An 18,183-nucleotide genomic window follows, 5' to 3' on the forward strand; every position below is an offset into this window, starting at 1 on the left:
CGACTACTTGCCTGTCCAATCCTAGTGCTGGGGTATGGGAATGCAAACCTTCAATGTTATGAAATACGTCATTACCTGCCATTGACTCAAGTAACGACGACGTACCTGTAAACGATGAAGACGATGCAGGCGGGGACGAGGAGAATGATGCTGATGGCGTTACAGGCCACGCCCACTTTAAACAACGTCATGTACGTCTGAAACAAACATGGAAAGTGTCACCAGGACTGTTGAACCTGTGTTGGAACATACTGTCGATAAACGGCCTGAGTTGACAGGAAATAATTTGAAAATGGTTGTATTACCTATTCAGTATACTCCGATACTAAACATCAAGTGATCTAAGTGTCAAAAGAGATTTTAAAAACATGGCCGCTGTGACGCCATATTTGAAATAGCAACGACGGAATCAACGTTTTATCATCCAAAACTGAAAACACAGCTTATAATTTTGTTTGCAAATGAAAAGATCAGCCTCCATCTGCTTGAAAACAAATAACTCAATAAAAAGTCCCGACCTCATTATGGCCATCCTCATCAATACAGAGTATTTCGTGAGCAAAGACATAATCTTTGACAGAGAGACATGACCATGAGAGACAGTATGTCTGTTACCCTTATTTATTAATATTCATTTCAAATCTTCCATTTCAAGAGGCCATAAAAGTTGTTGACTGTGATGGGCAATGACCATTGGGAAAAAAATAAAGATTTAAAAAAAAGTTTATTGCAATGACCTAAACTAATGAGCAAAAGAAACGTTACATTACCAATCACCATTGTTTGTTCCTAAAAACAGAACAGGAAGCTACTTGTACGGTCAAAAGACATGAATTAACAAAGTAACGCCATGGGAATCAAGTTGGCTTAAAATGCACCCTATTGCAGTTTGAGATACATCAGTTGTGAGGATGAAGGGTTTGTTTTGGTCGGGATATGCAAGGATGGGGGCTGTTGAAAGGGCTTGCTTTAGCTTTTCGAATGCCTGTTGGTAATTGTTGGACCATTCGAAAGATGCGTCTTTTTTTCAAAAGGCTGTCTAGAAGGGAAGCGCGGAGAGGGGGGGGGGGGGGGGGGGGGGGGGTGCCAGTAAGGTTTGTTACAAATTTGTGATAATATGAGGCCAAACCTAAGAAATGACACACGACATTTGTAGTGGGTGGGATCTGTGTGACTGAACATATTTTTGAATGATGGACGTGAATGCCACATTTGCTAAGGAAATGGCCTGAGAAGGTGACTTGTTTTGTCGCAAATTCACATTTGCTTGGTCCTGCTTCTTTGATGTTTTGGAATACTGCCTTTTGGACCGCTGATTCAAATGTTCCAAAAGCGTTTCAGAAAATATCATGATGTCATGTACATCGATCAGTATGTAACGCCAATTCTTTTCTTCATTGCTTCTTAGATGGTTTGGAGAAATGCCACAGGGGCATTTTTGAGGCGGAAAGGGGGACGATTCCATTCAAAAACACCATCGGGCCGACTTGTGTTTTGAATCTGGATGGAGTGGTTTTTGCACAAAGCCACTAGCACAATCCAGGACACTAAACATATTGGCAGCAGCAACGACATCTTCAAAACGTGGTAGAGGGGCAAATATAGGCTAGGTAACTGCATCGATGTGTCCATGATCAAAGGCAAAGCGGTGAGAGCTTTGGGAGAGTTCCATTTGGAAGAACTGGTCTGAATTATATTGGCTGCAAACATTTCTTGCACCTGTCTGGAAATTCTATAAGGAAATAGGTGAGTTTTGCTTATAAAAAAGGGAATCTAATGAGTCTGGCATCATCTGTATCTATCTATTTTGTGGTGATGGAAGAGAGCGTGCCCTAATTGTGCAAGAATTTATCTTTGTGATTTGAGAAATGCATTTTACTGTGTACTTAGACTTTCAATATTTTAAAAATGCTTTTGGGGCTAAGGTCCACGACGTTCAGGGGTATTGGTATGGCGCCCTGACCACCAAAGCCTGTTATCGCCTATCTCCCGTCCATCCAGAGTGCCAATAACGGCCCATTAGCCTGGCGACTGTTATTTGGCTGCAGCCAAAACTCCTTGCAACGTGGTCGTGCGTTCCTTCTTGATGTATCATACAAATGGCTTGTTCTTACAGTACCGTTACTCTTAGCACGTTATTTGTCACCGTCCAACGGTTAGGGTGGTAATGAACAGTACATCGTTCCTTTTATATCCACATCTTTGTAAGCTGGCATGCTGCAAGTGCAGCAAAAGTTTCACGTCAAACTCAAGATCCACTGATCTGGGTAATATAGCACGTGCATCACTCAGCATTGTTGTGTTAATGTTTGGATGATTGAGTGAGTGAGTGAGTATGGTTTACGCCGCTTTTAGCAATATTCCAGCAATATCACGGCGGGGGACACCAGAAATGGGCTTCACATATTGTACCCATGTCGGGAATCGAACCCGGGTCTTCGGCGTGACGAGCGAACGCTTTAACCACTAGGCTGCCCGACCGCCCCTGTTTGGATGATTGATTCTCAACCATTTTGTAACAAAGTTCGGGGTTTGGACCCAGTCTGTCCTACTATCAGTTTAGTAACGTTTCTTTAAAACTTACATCAAAAGTTATGGCGTTTGTGTCCTTCATCCACAATCTTATTAATTAATGAAGAATATTCCTCAAGTAGATGTGAGTACAAACATGTCAAGTTGACTGGGTTTTGCTTCACGTGGTGTTGTAAAAGATGGTCTTTAATTTATAAAAATGCTATATTTTACAGTAACTGCTATTTTTATTGTTCTGTTTAAAATCACCTACATCTGAACAGTTATGATGTTATAGTGAACAATGAGAAAATTTTAACATTCAATCCATCGGTTGAATTTAAAATTTGGCATAAAAAAATCTCAGCTCTCCTTTGAGAAGAAAAAAACAATCTCAGCCCATAAAAATGAAGAACAAAAAAGAGGACTCTACCCCCTAAAATAGATATCAAATCGCACGCCCGTTAAAGAGTCTTCACATTCTCCGAAAGGTTCTGGGTGGGTTCGACCTGGCAGCGCTTCCTGAAGTCCCATTCGCAGCCTGGGCTGCGTGTAGAGAGGGGAAGGGCCCTGAGCTGATGATAAACCGTCTGGGTTGTGTGTAGAGAGGACGAGGGCCCTGAGCTGATGATGAACTGTCTGGGCTGCGCGCTGAGGGGACAAGGGCCCTGAGCTGATGATGAACAAGGCTGTGTGTAGAGGGGACAAGGGCCCTGAGCTGATCATGAACCCTCTGGGCTGCGTGTAGAGAGGAGAAGGGCCCTGAGCTGATGATGAACTGTCTGGGCTGCGTGTAGAGGGGACAAGGTCCCTGAGCTGATGATAAACCGTCTGGGCTGTGTTTAGACGGGACAAGGTCCCTGAGCTGATGATGAACCGTCTGGGCTGCTTGCAGAGGGGACAAGAGCCCTGAGCTGATGATGAACCGTCTGGGCTGCGTGTAGAGGGGACAAGGGCCCTTAGCTGATGATAAACCGTCTGGGCTGCGTGCAGAGGGGACAAGAGCCCTGAGCTGATGATGAACCGTCTGGGCTGTGTGTAGAGAGGACAAGAGCCCTGAGCGGATGATGAACTGTCTGGGCTGTGTGCAGACGGGACAAGGGTCCCTGAACTGATGATGAGCCGTCTGGGCTGCTTGCAGAGGGGACAAGGGCCCTGAGCTGATGATGAACCGTCTGGGCTGCGTGCAGAGGGGACAAGAGCCCTGAGCTGATGATGAACTGTCTGGGCCGCGTGCAGAGGGGACAAGGGCCCTTAGCTGATGATGAACCGTCTGGGCTGTGTGTAGAGAGGACAAGAGTCCTGAGCTGATGATGATGAACTGTCTGGACTGCGTACAGACGGGACAAGGGCCCTTAGCTGATGATGAGTCTGGGCTGCGTGTAGCGGGGACAAGGGCCCTTAGCTGATGATGAGTCTGGGCTGCTTGTAGAGGGGACAAGGGCCCTGACCTGATGATGAGTCTAGGCTGCGTGTATAGGGGGCTCAACGCCCTGGGGATTGTACAACCCACGCTGCCTGTGAGGCTCTAGAAGATTAACAGTCATTACCGTCTGTTCCTGTCGGGTATATACATTCGCTACTGGGTGAACAGAGGCATATCTCGAACAAAGTCACTTGTCTGAGGGGGTGGGGAGGTGGGGTGGGGGTGGGGAGGTGGGTTGGATGTGGGGGATGGGGAAGGGGGCACGGGTGGCCCAGTCGTCTGAGGCGCCGCGAGTCGCTGTGCAGAGTTGCGTCCCTTGGGCACGCCAGAAACCTATGATTGTGGGTTCGAATCCAAGTTCGCCCCGATTATGTTTCTAGGTTTGTCAGCACCATACCCGTGCTCGTTTCACGGGTTTCACCGAAATGGTAAACGTCTGAAACCTGTATCACTTCGGGCTTTCCTCCCACATTAAGCTGACACGCCGCGATATAACTGGAATACTTTTTAAAGCCGCGTTAAACCCAACACACACACACGCACGCACGCACGCACGCACGCACGCACACACACACACACACACACACAAACTCACACACACTTGCCTGAGGAAACGTAAGGGTGTAGGTCAGGACCCAATCCACACTATCACGCGTGTGCAGTTCAACATCAAAAGATACCAAGTACCACTGGTGACATTGAAAGGTTACGTTTCAAATCAATGTCCCCAACACTAAATTAAAATGATAAAACGTCCTTTCCTTAACAGTTTTATGTTAGCATTCGTATAGGACTAGACCTCTCTTAACTTAAACATTTGATCACATACGATGGAATAGCGCAATATTACTTGGAGGAACCGTGCCCAGGTGAGCTATATTTTTAGCCTTTAGGGGTCGTTCAATTTCTTCTGTTCCTCTTCTTCCATCGAATTCCAGGGTCGATTTAATTGTCTCCCATAAAACTCATCTCGATACCTCTCTCACCGCCATACTATATTGTTTTTTATCACTTGCGTCGTCCCCTAATTAATCTTCCCCGTTCCTGCATGCGTGTCAGATGCCGTGTCTTGTCTGATGTCCCCCACGGGTGCCGCGCGTGCTGGATCTAACTGTACCTTGTCGCCCGGGGTTCCGGAACACTCGTAAATCTCCGTGAGATGATCGAGTGGTTATACATTTGCATCTCGGTGCGTAATGAAGGTCACGTGACCCAAACTGATTTTAAAGAAACACACGCGTTGAGAGTCTCCCTAATTAAAAATAACATCAAATTGCCGTGGATGTTTGGTAACCTTAGAAAGTTTTTGGAAGTAATCTCCCAAGTGTGAGACAGGCAGTCGTCAGACAGCTGATGACAACAATATTCCTGGTTGAGTCCACAGCTAGACTACTACCTCTTACCTCCCAATAGTGAAATCACCCATGTAAAACCTAATCTGCTTGGAGCCTCCTGTGTTAGACATAACAAGTGTCATATATCTAATTAGAAACGTATATATGATATGGTATATTTTTCTTTCACTTTTCTTTCTTTATTACTTGTTGTGTCAACTTGATCAATGTAACTATGGGATACTACTGCCGTTAGGCCAATGTCAAGGACACCGTCTTGCAGACAGCACGCGAGCGAGAAATATAATTCCTTTCGTTTGAGGGACGAATTAGAACGAAATTATTTTCTCCTAACGTCGGAAAGCATAACAGAGGGAGGTAACTTGGTTTCGGAAGGGGTATATAAGTAGAGGCGGGAAGTTGAAACTGGATTGTCTGGTCCAGACTCGATTATTTACAGACCGCCGTCATATAGGTGGAATATTGCGGAGAGCGGCGTTAACCTAAACAAACAACCACACTAAATTATTTATAAGTTCCATACAACGACGTATATATTTCATTACAGGGGCAGTGGGGTAGCCTGGTCGCTCGTCACGCCGAAGACCCAGGTTCGATTCCCAACATGGGTGCAACGTGTTAAGACCATTTCTGGTCCCCCGCTGGGATATTGCTGGAATATTGCTAAAAGCGGCGTAAAACTATACTCACTCAGAACAATTAGACAATTAGAAATGATCTTTATAAGACTAGTTTTACATCCGCATATATTTATTCATATATTATCGAAAGTAAATCGCCTAACATGATCTGTTTATTACTTTATCGGTTTTCTGATAATCACAAAAGATACACGAGAGATATGTTCACAAATATTTTCTCAAAGAGCTTCACAGCTGATAATACAGCTTCCGCTAATTATTGTATTGACACTTGACCTATACATCTGCAAGTCAAACCTTACGCAATATCTCTGACGCTCTGGACTAAGTGACAGGAACGCTATACAGAATCAAAATAATTGATTTAACCTTTACAAAGATGAGAACACAGCGTGGAAATTATACCTTTTTAATACCAAATTTCACATTTTTCCATTAAACGTGCAATGATATTAAAATTCCAAACTTTCGCTATTTCTCACAAGGTGTCACTCAGTACGCTGTTTATTGCGTAACTGCTGATAACGGATCACTTGATGTTTTGTCAATTTCACGTTGAGGGTTTTTGAAGGGTTTTATTTCCCCTGTAGTGCGTATCGTCCCCTAAAGGGGGCCATGAGATTTAAAGCTGATTATGTTTTTGAAGCTCACATTGGCTGTCTTAATGAAGGGGTGGTGAAAGCGGATTATGCACTATCGTTCTATTTGGAGTTAAGTTTGTGAGGGATACACTCTTTGAATACTCTCAAAATGGAAATCTGATATTCATTTCGGTGTAAAGAAAGTGTAAAATGATATCGACGTGTTGAGCAGCCGTACCGTGTCTGGCGCGCGCACACACGCCAACATTCTCGACCACCTCGTGTTAATCCGGGACAAGCCGAATAGCGACTCGTGCCCCTCTCATGGCCATTTTTGCGACCGGGTTCCGTCTTAGCGCAAACGGGCATACCTAAAACAATTGTCAACTCGTTGCGTAATGGTTCACATATATTTCCCCATATATTATATATATTTCAGATGCAATTTAAAGCACATCGGGACGTGCGGAATTATACAGTATGATTGAACACATTTAACTGTGTCTTGGATATATTTTTAGATGCAAGATATATGTAAAATCAAAAAGTATTTCTGAGGGATTCTTTGACGAAGAACTTGAAATCATACGCGCATTCTGATTGGTTTGTCGTATTTTCGCACATAACATTCATCGATAGGGGGACGAATCTTCTTGCAGGTTACGGAAAGGGGCGAGTGGTGACGAATGACACGCCAAGTCGATGACGTCATAGTACATGTTACCAAGTTCGCACACTGTTTCCAATTTTCAACCAAGCTTCTCACAGCGATATCCCGTGCGCGGAGCTCTCCATACTGTCGCTGCCACCAGTCAAAACTCCCCACAGTGATAGGTGGCTATAATCATGCTTGGAGTAGAACTCGCAGCCGACCGACCGTTATGTTTCCAAACAAGTGATGACAGCCTTGACGCTGAATACTCTCACCCCAACTTAATTATTCGCTTTGTTTGTCAGTTTGAATTTCTATTTTTATTCATTTCAACTTTAATTATGTAATTGGCAAAGTAAGAATGTAAGGGGGAAGTCAGGTGCTACAATCTCTAACCAATCGGATAAAACAAAGGAAACGGTAAATTCACCTGGGAAATCTGGTCAGCGGAAACCTTTTCAAAATTCGCTAAGATGGCATTCCCCAACACGTAAACAATAGTATAAACTTTACTACCTATATTGGAGGGCAATTTTCAAAATTCCTGTAATGGCCGCGCCCACACTGACGGCAGCGACCCAATCTCATTAAAATCAGATCTTAGTTTTCGCTTTCGCTAAACAAAGCTTAGTTTAGCTGCAGCGATAACTTATAATTAGATCTGATTTTAATGAGATTGGCAGCGACGTTACCGAGAGTGTAACGATAGTGTCACACGCTTGGAAGGTGCTTCATTTTCAACTGGAAAAGGGAGATATTTATTAAAGGAGAATCCAGACATTAACAAAGGCACTGGGCTAGATATCGGCTCGAGTGTACTGATTATAAAGTCAGTTCAGTTTCGTGTTCAAAGTATCGACACGAAGGAAAAGCGCATAAATTTTATTGTTAACAAGCGACAATGCTTGTACACCCCGCCCACAATATACACGTTGAACAATCACATATCCCAACACATCCTAGATGCACTGCCGATCATATATGTATAAAAACAAATTCAATTGGCGGCATGGCCTGAAAATGACAATTAATTGACTAATTGTTTGCCCCCAAAGTTTGAAATTTTTTACCCCGCCCCTCAACACACCCCTCCAACCCACCCCTCCCAACATTCAGAAATTTGCACCCACGATTAATTTAGGGGCATGAGTTTCGGGCGCCGTCATTCCATATGCAGAGTTACGTCCCTTTGATGACAGGAAGTGGTTGCCGCGGCTCACACATTCGCCCAGGTTCATTATCGGTGTTTGACACAATGACATATATGCTCGTTGGTTTCAGAAAGGACAAAACACCTGCGACATGTGCCAAGCTTGTCTTTCCACCGACATCAAGCTACACGCCGTGATATAACCGAGTCACTGTTCAAGGTGGCATAAATCCAGACTGACATGTGTGTAGGGGTGAATTAATAGGGTTGAATCCTGAATGCTTCTGCATGTATTCCTCACTCAAACAGTGGGCAGACCAAGCAAGTGTACACTGAACCCTGGGTGTCACTAACTTCCTAAAACCCTTGGCGGGCAACTGTGGTTGTAATTTCTCAAACAGTTAACTTAAAGGGACATTTAACACTAAAACGTACTGGGTACAGTTTTAACACGTTTGCAGATGTATTGCAGGTTTACAGCTGTATATCATAGAGGACACATATCACAAAGCACCCGTGAAGATCCGGGGTAGAATATAATCTCACTTTATCAAGTCCGTTGCACCGATAATATCATGTGTTTCTGGATCGGACCGCCTCCGTGGTCTAGTGGTAGAGCTTCCGCCCCGAGAGCGGAAGGTCCGGGGTTCGATCCCCGACCGTGTCATACCAAAATACGTTAAAAGATGGTACTTGCTGTTACCCTGTCTGGCGCTCGGCATTACAGGGCTAAAACAAGGACTGGTCGGCTCGGAGTCAGTTTACTGTGTCTGAGTGGGGTATTCATGTTAAACTGTGGCATGGTATCTCCGTGAGCTTGCACTATAAATCGGCATCAGTCCGGACTAGTACAAGCAGCCACACATACACACACACAAACGTGCATGCACGTCGCTATATTAGTGCAATAATCTTGGACGCGACATTAAACCCCATTTCACCTCACCGTTTATGGATCACTAGTGTTTATACCCACAAGACCCGTGAAGATCCGGGTTAGAATAGGTCTTCAGCAATCCATTCTTGCCGTAAAAGGCGACTATGCTTGTCGTAAGAGGCGACTGACGGGATCGGGTGGTCAGGCTCGCTGACTTGGTTGATGCATGTCATCGTATCCCAATTGTGTGGATCGATGCTCATGATGTCAATCACCGGATTGCCTGGTCAAGACTCGATTATTTACAGACCGCCACCGTATAGTTGGATTATTGGTGAGTGCAGCTTTAAGCACCAAACAAACAACATATCACAGAGAGTACATATATATCACAGATGGTACAGATGTATCACAGATAGTACTTATGGTTCACTTAGAGATAGTAGAGGTGTATATACACATCACACAGATGAAGATAAACATTTTATTAAAACATGTCTTGAAAGGTGTTCGTGGCCAAATCACTTATCAAAGACAAAACAATACACATAAATTGGTTTTACGACGTCCGGAGCGAATGGCGCCATCTTCCGTTTTTTTATATCCGGTAACCTATTCTTCCACGGCCGAGGCTTTCGTTCTAGGGCAGCTAGAGCTGTGCGCTCGTCGGATACAGCGATCAATCAGTCAGGATCGATAGGTGATAAATCTGCGATAATTAGCGTAAGTAGTTACGTGTTTGTTGACCAATGAATTGTTACAATGATAGGCTATTGGTGGACAGATGCTCTCCCGCACTTCAATAATAAATGACTGATTGATATGAATGAGAGACACATTGGCTGGCTTTGCATTAAGGTAGTTGATTACGTATGCTTCAACGACATTCTCTCACTAAGTGAAGGCTCAAGAGGAACAAAACTGATGCCCTAAAAACGTTAGGAATTGTTCTTGGTGCCATTTGGTGCAGACATTTCGCGTGTTTTGTTGTCTCAACACTTTCAACGTTTGCGTACCCTCTGGACCCGAGGTTTCCAAACATTCCATCACTGAACACTGGGACACATTCGTGCCAAAGTGACATCTCTTGAGTTGGTTGTATGAATGTTTTATATGTTATGGTGCTTACTCACAGTCGGAAGTCAATGACGTTAAGAGAAGAGATATAAGCGTTGCCATCAATCAAATCATTGAAATAGGGAAGTACGACTCCTATAGTGAAATTAATTTACAGCATTGCTCCAAGGTGAGGTGAGGTCAAATGGGGTTTAACGTCGCGTCCAAGATTATTGCACTTATATAGCGACGTGCATGCACATGTGTGTGTGTGTGTGAGTGTGCGTGTGTGTGAGTGTGCGTGTGTGTGTGTGTGTGTGTGTGTGTGTGTGTGTGTGTGTGTGTGTGTGTGTGTGTGTGTGTGTGTGTGTGTGTGTGTGTCTGTGTGTGTGTGTGGCTGCTTGTACTAGTCCGGACTGATGCCGATTTATAGTGCTAGCTCACTGAGATACCATGCCGCAGTTTAACATAAATACCCCACTCAGACACAGTATACTGATTCCGAGCCGACCAGTCCTTGTTTTAGTCCCTTAATGCCGAGCGCCAGACAGGGTAACAACAAGTACCATCTTTTAACGTCTTTTGGTATGACCCCGGACCTTCCGCTCTCCGGGCGGACGCTCTACTACTAGACCACGGAGGCGGTTCATTGCTCCAAGGAAATGTAAAGACAGATACTAGCTTGGAGCAAGCATTACAGGTCATTTTGTCCCGTTCGACAACAAGGGCGATTATTTCCACTTACTTTAATGCTGGACCCGTGAAGATCCGGGGTAGAATAAGTCTTCGATCAGCAACCCATGCTTGCCGTCAAAGGCGACTATGCTTGTCGTAAAAGGCGACTAACGGGATCGGGTGGTCAGGCTCGCTGACTTGGTTGATGCATGTCATCAATCCCAATTGTGTGGATCGATGCTCATGATATCAATCACTGGATTGTCTGGTCCAGACTCGATTATTTACAAACCGCCGTCATATAGCTGGAATATTGCTGAGTGCGGCGTTAAACAACAAACCAACCAACCATCAACTTTAATGCTGTATTTCGGTTGATATGATGAGGTTATTACATGATGAGGTTATCATGTTATAAAACCCAAGGATGTTTTTATACGCTCAAGTAAGCAGGCTCGTGCAAGTGCAATGGGCTTGGTTGCTAACTGGGCGAATCCATCCATGTTAACAGGGGTGTGAGTTTGCCGTTTCTTTTCATGCTGATGTGGATGACGGTTGCTTGAACTTTGGCTTCGCGTCCCATAACACCCCCCAGCAAATAACGAACTACGGTTATAACGAACTCAAGGGGACTACTAATTTTAGTTCGTTATAACCGTAGATCGTTATAAGCATATATACAGCATAACTACAGCAAATAGTCGGGACCCAAAAAGTAAGTTCGATATATCCGTCAGTTCGTTATAAGCGTGTTCGTTATAACCGTAGTTTGCTGTATTAGGAAGTTTCAGCCTCAATGGTCCAGTGGTTTCTGAGGAGATGTTTACGAAGCACGGCTGACGTCGGACACTGGACAAACATGTCACGACATTAGCTCACTTTCGGTCATATACCGTATTTGACGTAATAAACGCCCCGCTCTAATAAGCGCCCACAGCGATATTTGCTAATATATTGTGAATTTGGCAAGTGAACAATCCCAATTAGCACCCCTTCCGATTGATCAATGTACACAAGACTTATTTATTCATGTATAATACGCACTCGTGTGTTATATGCACCCTTAATTATGGGCAAATAAATTCTGGAAAAATGTCGTATATAAACAGTTCAGGCCGTCAGCATAAACCACGAAATTTATCTTTCAACTCTGTTTTTTCCACCAAAATAATATTCTAATAAGAGCCCTCTATTTCTAATTTTGAGAGCGCCCTGGGCTCTTATTACGTCGAATACGGTAGGTGCAAAATTTGCGTAAATTTGCTAAAACCGGCGTGCACACTGTGAAAACCTGCTTATCGGATTTACACAAAATATGCACGCTGATATTTACGTTTATACCTCAATGAAAGCAAAACCAAATTGTTATCAACGATAACTTGACAGACTGCTTATTTAATAAGTAACACAACAGATGTAGAGAACGGAACGAAATCAGCGACATCGTTCACAACCAATAATGCAACACAGACTCAGTGTTTCAGGAAGAGGCTATCTGAACGACCACTGCCTTAAGTACGTGTGCAGTGTGTTGACGGCAAGCATGGATTGCTGAAGACCTATTCTACCCGGGATCTACACGGGTCTTTTGGTATACACACAAGTGATCCATAAACACACACTCATGATATTATCTGTACAACGGACTTGATAAAGTGAGATTATATTTTCTATTTCGTGGCGGCTGTGTAAAAGATTAAAACATCAAGTGTCACGCTTGGTTATTCCTGCCTATATTTTCAGCAAATATATTTCACTAAAAGGAAAGTCAACAATGCTTTACAGGAACTAGCGATAATGTCTAGTGAGTTTTATAGATGGTCACTCGATCCCTCAAAATCGAATACAGGAAGTAAATGCAATAGACTACAGAACTGGTTAAACTGGGATACAGTCTAGTCATATTGACAGTTGCGTCCTGTACCCGTCTTTGTTCTGGGTCATTGACAAAACGTACCATAAACCGTTATTGCTTACCACAGCATTTTCGAAGATCAGTATCACTTCAACATGTGTCAAATCCTAATTTATCGTCAATTTAGTAGCGCAACTATTTTGAGAAAATTGCTTTCAGTGATGTTACGATACGACTTGCTTCGTTGATGGTCAGTGAGAAATCAGTGGTCAACGCTGTTAACCGATGGAATACACTGAATCATGGTAAATATGATTTATGCTTTATCGTGCACTTTCGCAGCTGATGTTTGTAGCGATGCTATTTTGAAACCAACCCTGGCAGTTATTGATGTTTTAGACGTTTCAGTTTAATTTGCCAGTCGCCCTGTCAAATAAATCATGGTCTCGTGGGTAACTCATCATTAAGTATTGCTCAGCCGTTATGTCAGCTTGTCTGTTTGTCATTTGAAAGCAATTTCTTCAAGTAAAAAGCATAGCACACGTTATGTCACTGTTTTTGAGTAAGTTAGTTTTGTTTACCACCACTTTGAACGATATCCCAGTTATATCACGGCGTGTCAGCTTAATGTGGGAGGAAACCCCGAAGTCATGCAGGCCTCAAACGCTTCCAATGTGGTGATACACACGAGCACATCTAGAAAATATAATCAGGACGAACCGGGATTCGAACCCGAGGACATAGGTTCCTGGCACATCGAAGGGAGGAAACTCTGGACAGAACAAAGACGCCGAGACGACGCACTGTTTTAGAAGGCAGCGAGTGTCGCCGATCGCTATAGGCGCTGGATGAGGGGTTGTCTATTTGTTAAAGTGTTGGTTCGACACGCTGAACAGCCGGTTCGATTCTTTATATGGTACTAATGCACGAAGTCAAGTTGATATCTGCATTTGGAATATTGCTTGAAGCGGCACTAAATCACTCTCACCCATTTTAGCCCAACATTCCCATTTTCTTGTGAAGCCAATCTCTTTTAACAAGCATCAAACAAACCGACCGTTCCTAAGGAAATATTAGTAAAAGCTCCTCTCGGGTCACTCAACATCAGGACGGGATATTCAAACATGTCTCATCTATTCATCTAAATTATGTACGAGTCAATCTGTAGGTCATACTGGTGGCTGTATCCTTGATTGGGATTGAAGAAGCGTAAACGTATGGTTCCCTGAGAGGGTAGGTAAGCCCACGTCATGGTTTGTTATAATCAATGGCTTAACCTTCCCCATAATCACCAGTGACTAAAGGAATGGTGTACATCCTGCTGGGGTCCATGCAGGTAGCAAAGGTACTGTCCATGGTCCAGTGTGGTGACCTCACTTTAGTTGCTGGTGATACATAGCCCAATTTTTTATATTGTCTTGTTATGAATAGTCACATTTTATGGTTATATACTAACTTTAAACCTATATCTGTGATATTCTAGTTGTTTTTACTGTCCTTTGTCTACAGTTTTTCTTTCTAAATTTATGTATTATATAATTTGATCTGGTCACGATATGGATGAAATATTGACGATGTGACTTATAATCTTAACACACTCCAGGTCATAATGACTGTTATACAAGGTGAGTGAGTGACTGAGTTGGGTTTAACGCCGCTTTTAACAGTATTACAGTTATTTCACGACGTGCCAGTTTAATGTAGGAGGAAAGCCCGAAGTGATGCAGGTATCAGACGTTTACCACTTCGATGAAACAAACGACCACGGGTATGGTGCTGACAGACCTAGAAACATAGGTTTCTGGCGTGCCCAAGGGACACAACTCTGCACAGCGAATCGCGGCGCCTTAGACGACTGGGCCACCCGTGCCCCCTTGTTCTAGGGAAATCTATGATGTGTCAAAAAGGTTCAAGGGAGTGTAGTACAAAGGACTTGGACACAGCATTATTCCGATAGTTTTATTTGATTGCACTGAAGTAAATGGCACAGCGTAGTGTGAGAACCTAGGTCTCTCAACATAATATGCGTGGGTTCCCCGAAGTGGTTAACATCTACGATCTGCTAGTTTCACTAGTTCTCGTCACTATTACATTATACAACACAATATGAAGACAGTCGCGATGCTTATACAGATGTGCTCTGTATCAAAGTGTAAACGTAATTCAAACATTTTCTCAGACTCATTCGCCATGTTGTACGATGGTGAAGAGGGACTGCAGTGAAAACATGGAATATGACCATCCCAGTGCTGCCCAAGGTACTGTGTAGATGCAGGAACTAGATGCTGGTACTCACGTCCATGCCGACGCACGTGGTGTAGTTAGTCCATTCCTGCTGGGTACCCGGGTCCTGGAACCATGTGGCATTGCTGGTGCAGAGCTTGGCGGCGTTGACTGGAACGAAAACACAGGAAGTTAATAACGGACGCCTACCTGAGAGTACAGACGTGGCCTACGTAACGTCGGTAACGATGTAGTCGGTGTTTGTTGTAAAACGCCGGTTGTTTAATGGCAGGAATTTATAATCAAGTCTCGGCCAGGCAAACCAGAGACTGAACGCATCATCATCGTCCACGTCTTAAGGGCACAGTGGGAAGCAATCAGTCTAACGCATCGGGGCACGTACAGTACCACGCGTCAGTCACACATCGGGGTCTCATCAGGACACAGGGGAACGCAATCATTCTCACGTCTGGCCACAGTGGAACGCAATCACTCTCCCATCTGGGCACATTGGAACGCAATCTCTCTCACATATCGGGGCACAGTCTCGCAATCAGTCATCACATCGGGGCAAAGGGCCTCGCAATCAGTCACACATCGGGGTACAGTGGCACGCAATCATTCTCACATTGAGGTAAAGTGGCACGCAATCACTCTCACACATCGGAGGTACTGTGGCACGCAATCAGTGTAATACATCGGGGCACTGTGGCACGCAATCAGTCTCACACATAGGGACACAGTGGCACGCAATCACTCGCACACATCGGGGCACAGTGGCACGCAATCAGTGTCACACATCTGGGCACAGTTGCACGCAATCAGTGTCACACATCGGGGCACTGTGGTACGCAATCAAGTCTAACACATCGGGGCACAGTGGCACGCAATCAAGTCTCACACATACAGACACAGTGGCACGCAATCAGTCTCAGACATCGGGGCACAACGGGGCATGTAACAAAGCCATTGGTTCCAGGAATAATAGAACATTAAACTACGATCTTTGAAAAATATAGTTTTTGTAACACCTAAAGAGCTAGGTTTGCCAAATTACCACGAAAAAGGATATTTTGTCATCACTGTGTGGTGAAAATTGTGACTGCCAGGCAGTTTGTTCGTCTGACATCTGAACATGACCAAGTATTTAAAACAACCTCAAATGAATGCATGAAAGAGTGTAAGGATAAGTGCATGGAAGAATGATTGAGTGTAAGAATGAATGAGCGTAAGAATGATTGAGTGTAAGAATGAAGGAGCGTAAGAATGAATGAGTGTAAGAATGAATGAGTGTAAGAATGGATGATTGTAGGAATGAATGTAAGAATGAATGAGCGTAAGAATGATTGAGTGTAAGAATGAAGGAGCGTAAGAATGAATGAGTGTAAGAATGAATGAGTGTAAGAATGTATGATTGTAGGAATGAATGTAAGGATTAATGAATGTAAGAATGAAAGAGTGTAAGAATGAATGAGTGTAAGAATGAATGACTGTAAGAATGGATGATTGTAGGAATGAATGTAAGGATTAATGAGTGTAAGAATGACTGAATGTAAGAATGAATGAGTTTAGGAATGCAAGAGTGACAGAATGACTGAGTGTAAGAATGGATGATTGTAGGAATGAATGTAAGAATGAATGAGCGTAAGAATGATTGAGTGTAAGAATGAAGGAGCGTAAGAATGAATGAGTGTAAGAATGAATGACTGTAAGAATGGATGATTGTAGGAATGAATGTAAGGATTAATGAGTGTAAGAATGACTGAATGTAAGAATGAATGAGTTTAGGAATGCAAGAGTGACAGAATGACTGAGTGTAAGAATGAATGATTGTAGGAATGAACATAAGGATTAATGAGTGTAAGAATGGATGAGTGTAGGAATGAAAGAGTGTAAGGACGATTGAGTGTAAGAAAGAAAGTATGAGTGTATGCATGAATGAGTTTTAAAACGAATGAGTGTAAGAATGACTGAGTGTATGCATGAATGAGTGTAAGAATGAATGCGTATATGCATGAATGAATGACTGAGTGTGAATATGAATGAGTGAGCGTGTGTATGAATGAATGACTGTGTGTGTTTTGTTTGTTGTTTAACGCCGCACTCAGCAATAATCCAACTATATCATGGAGGCTTATAAATAATCGAGTCTGGACCAGACAATCCAGTGATTGACATCATGAGCATCAATCCCCACAATTGGGATACGATGACATGCATCAATCAAGTCAGCGAACCTGACCACCCGTTCCCGTTAGTCGCCTCTTACGACAAGCATAGTCGCCTGTTACGGCAAGCATGGCTTGCTGAAGACCTATTCTATCCCGGATCTTCACGGGTCGACTGTGTTCGTGAATGGGTGAGTGTGTGTATGAATGAGTGAATGGGTGTGTATGAATGAGTGAGTGTGTATGAATGAATGTATGAAAAAGGGTGTGTATGAATGAGTGAGTGTAAGAATGAGTTATTGTGTATCCTCTGCTTCACCGGAGGCTACAATTTCTAGGATAATGTCTTTCAAGGTCTTAAGAACACTCCTGGCGAAATAAGGAAGCTAACAATGTACTTTCATATACACGTATCGGAACAAGTAGCAATGAATTATTTCATATAAATGAAAACATTCAGAAGAACAAAATCAGCATCCGAATCTGGGATCGATAATAGATAACAAGTTAAAGAGTATTTTTAAACGTCGAATGTTTTTCTGGCACCTTCTCTTCATGACAAATTAACCAGATACTAAGGCGGAGAACGTCTTGCTTAGGGCTACGGCAAACCTGAAACTCACATCTTTGCACTGACAAACTAAATACAACTCACTTGTGAGATGCAACCGTGTATTTGAGTGAGAGAGAGAGAGAGAGAGAGAGAGAGAGAGAGAGAGAGAGAGAGAAGGGGGCGAAGCAATGACAACAATGAGAGTACACGCACTCCCTAACTACAGATGCAAGACCTCATTGAGTAGGGGATAGCTAGGTACACAGAGAGAGAGAGAGAGTAAGAGAGACAGAGAGACAGAGACATAGACATAGACAGAGACAGAGACAAAGACGGAGAAAGAGATAGAGAAGGAGAGAGAGACAGATACATAGGCACACAGAGAAACAGAGACATAGACACAGAGAGACAGAGATATAGACACAGGGAGAAATAGAAAGACATAGACAGAAAGAGACAG

General features: G+C 43.5%; 1 protein-coding gene across 1 annotated transcript in view; it reads right to left on the reverse strand.

Moving 5' to 3' along the window:
* The window catches only part of LOC139464959 (calcitonin gene-related peptide type 1 receptor-like), a 134,358-nt gene that overhangs the window by 43,127 nt on the left and 73,048 nt on the right, over positions 1 to 18,183 (reverse strand). Inside the window, exons 2-3 of the mRNA XM_071246590.1 lie at positions 15,076 to 15,173; positions 106 to 197 (exon numbers count right to left, since the gene is read on the reverse strand). Coding sequence (XP_071102691.1) covers positions 106 to 197; positions 15,076 to 15,173 — 190 coding nt within the window. The remainder of the gene's footprint in view (positions 1 to 105; positions 198 to 15,075; positions 15,174 to 18,183) is intronic.

This window comes from Haliotis cracherodii, unplaced genomic scaffold, assembly GCF_022045235.1.
Source record: "Haliotis cracherodii isolate W230 unplaced genomic scaffold, xgHalCrac1.p SCAF_17, whole genome shotgun sequence".
In the NCBI taxonomy this organism is placed as follows: domain Eukaryota; kingdom Metazoa; phylum Mollusca; class Gastropoda; order Lepetellida; family Haliotidae; genus Haliotis; species Haliotis cracherodii.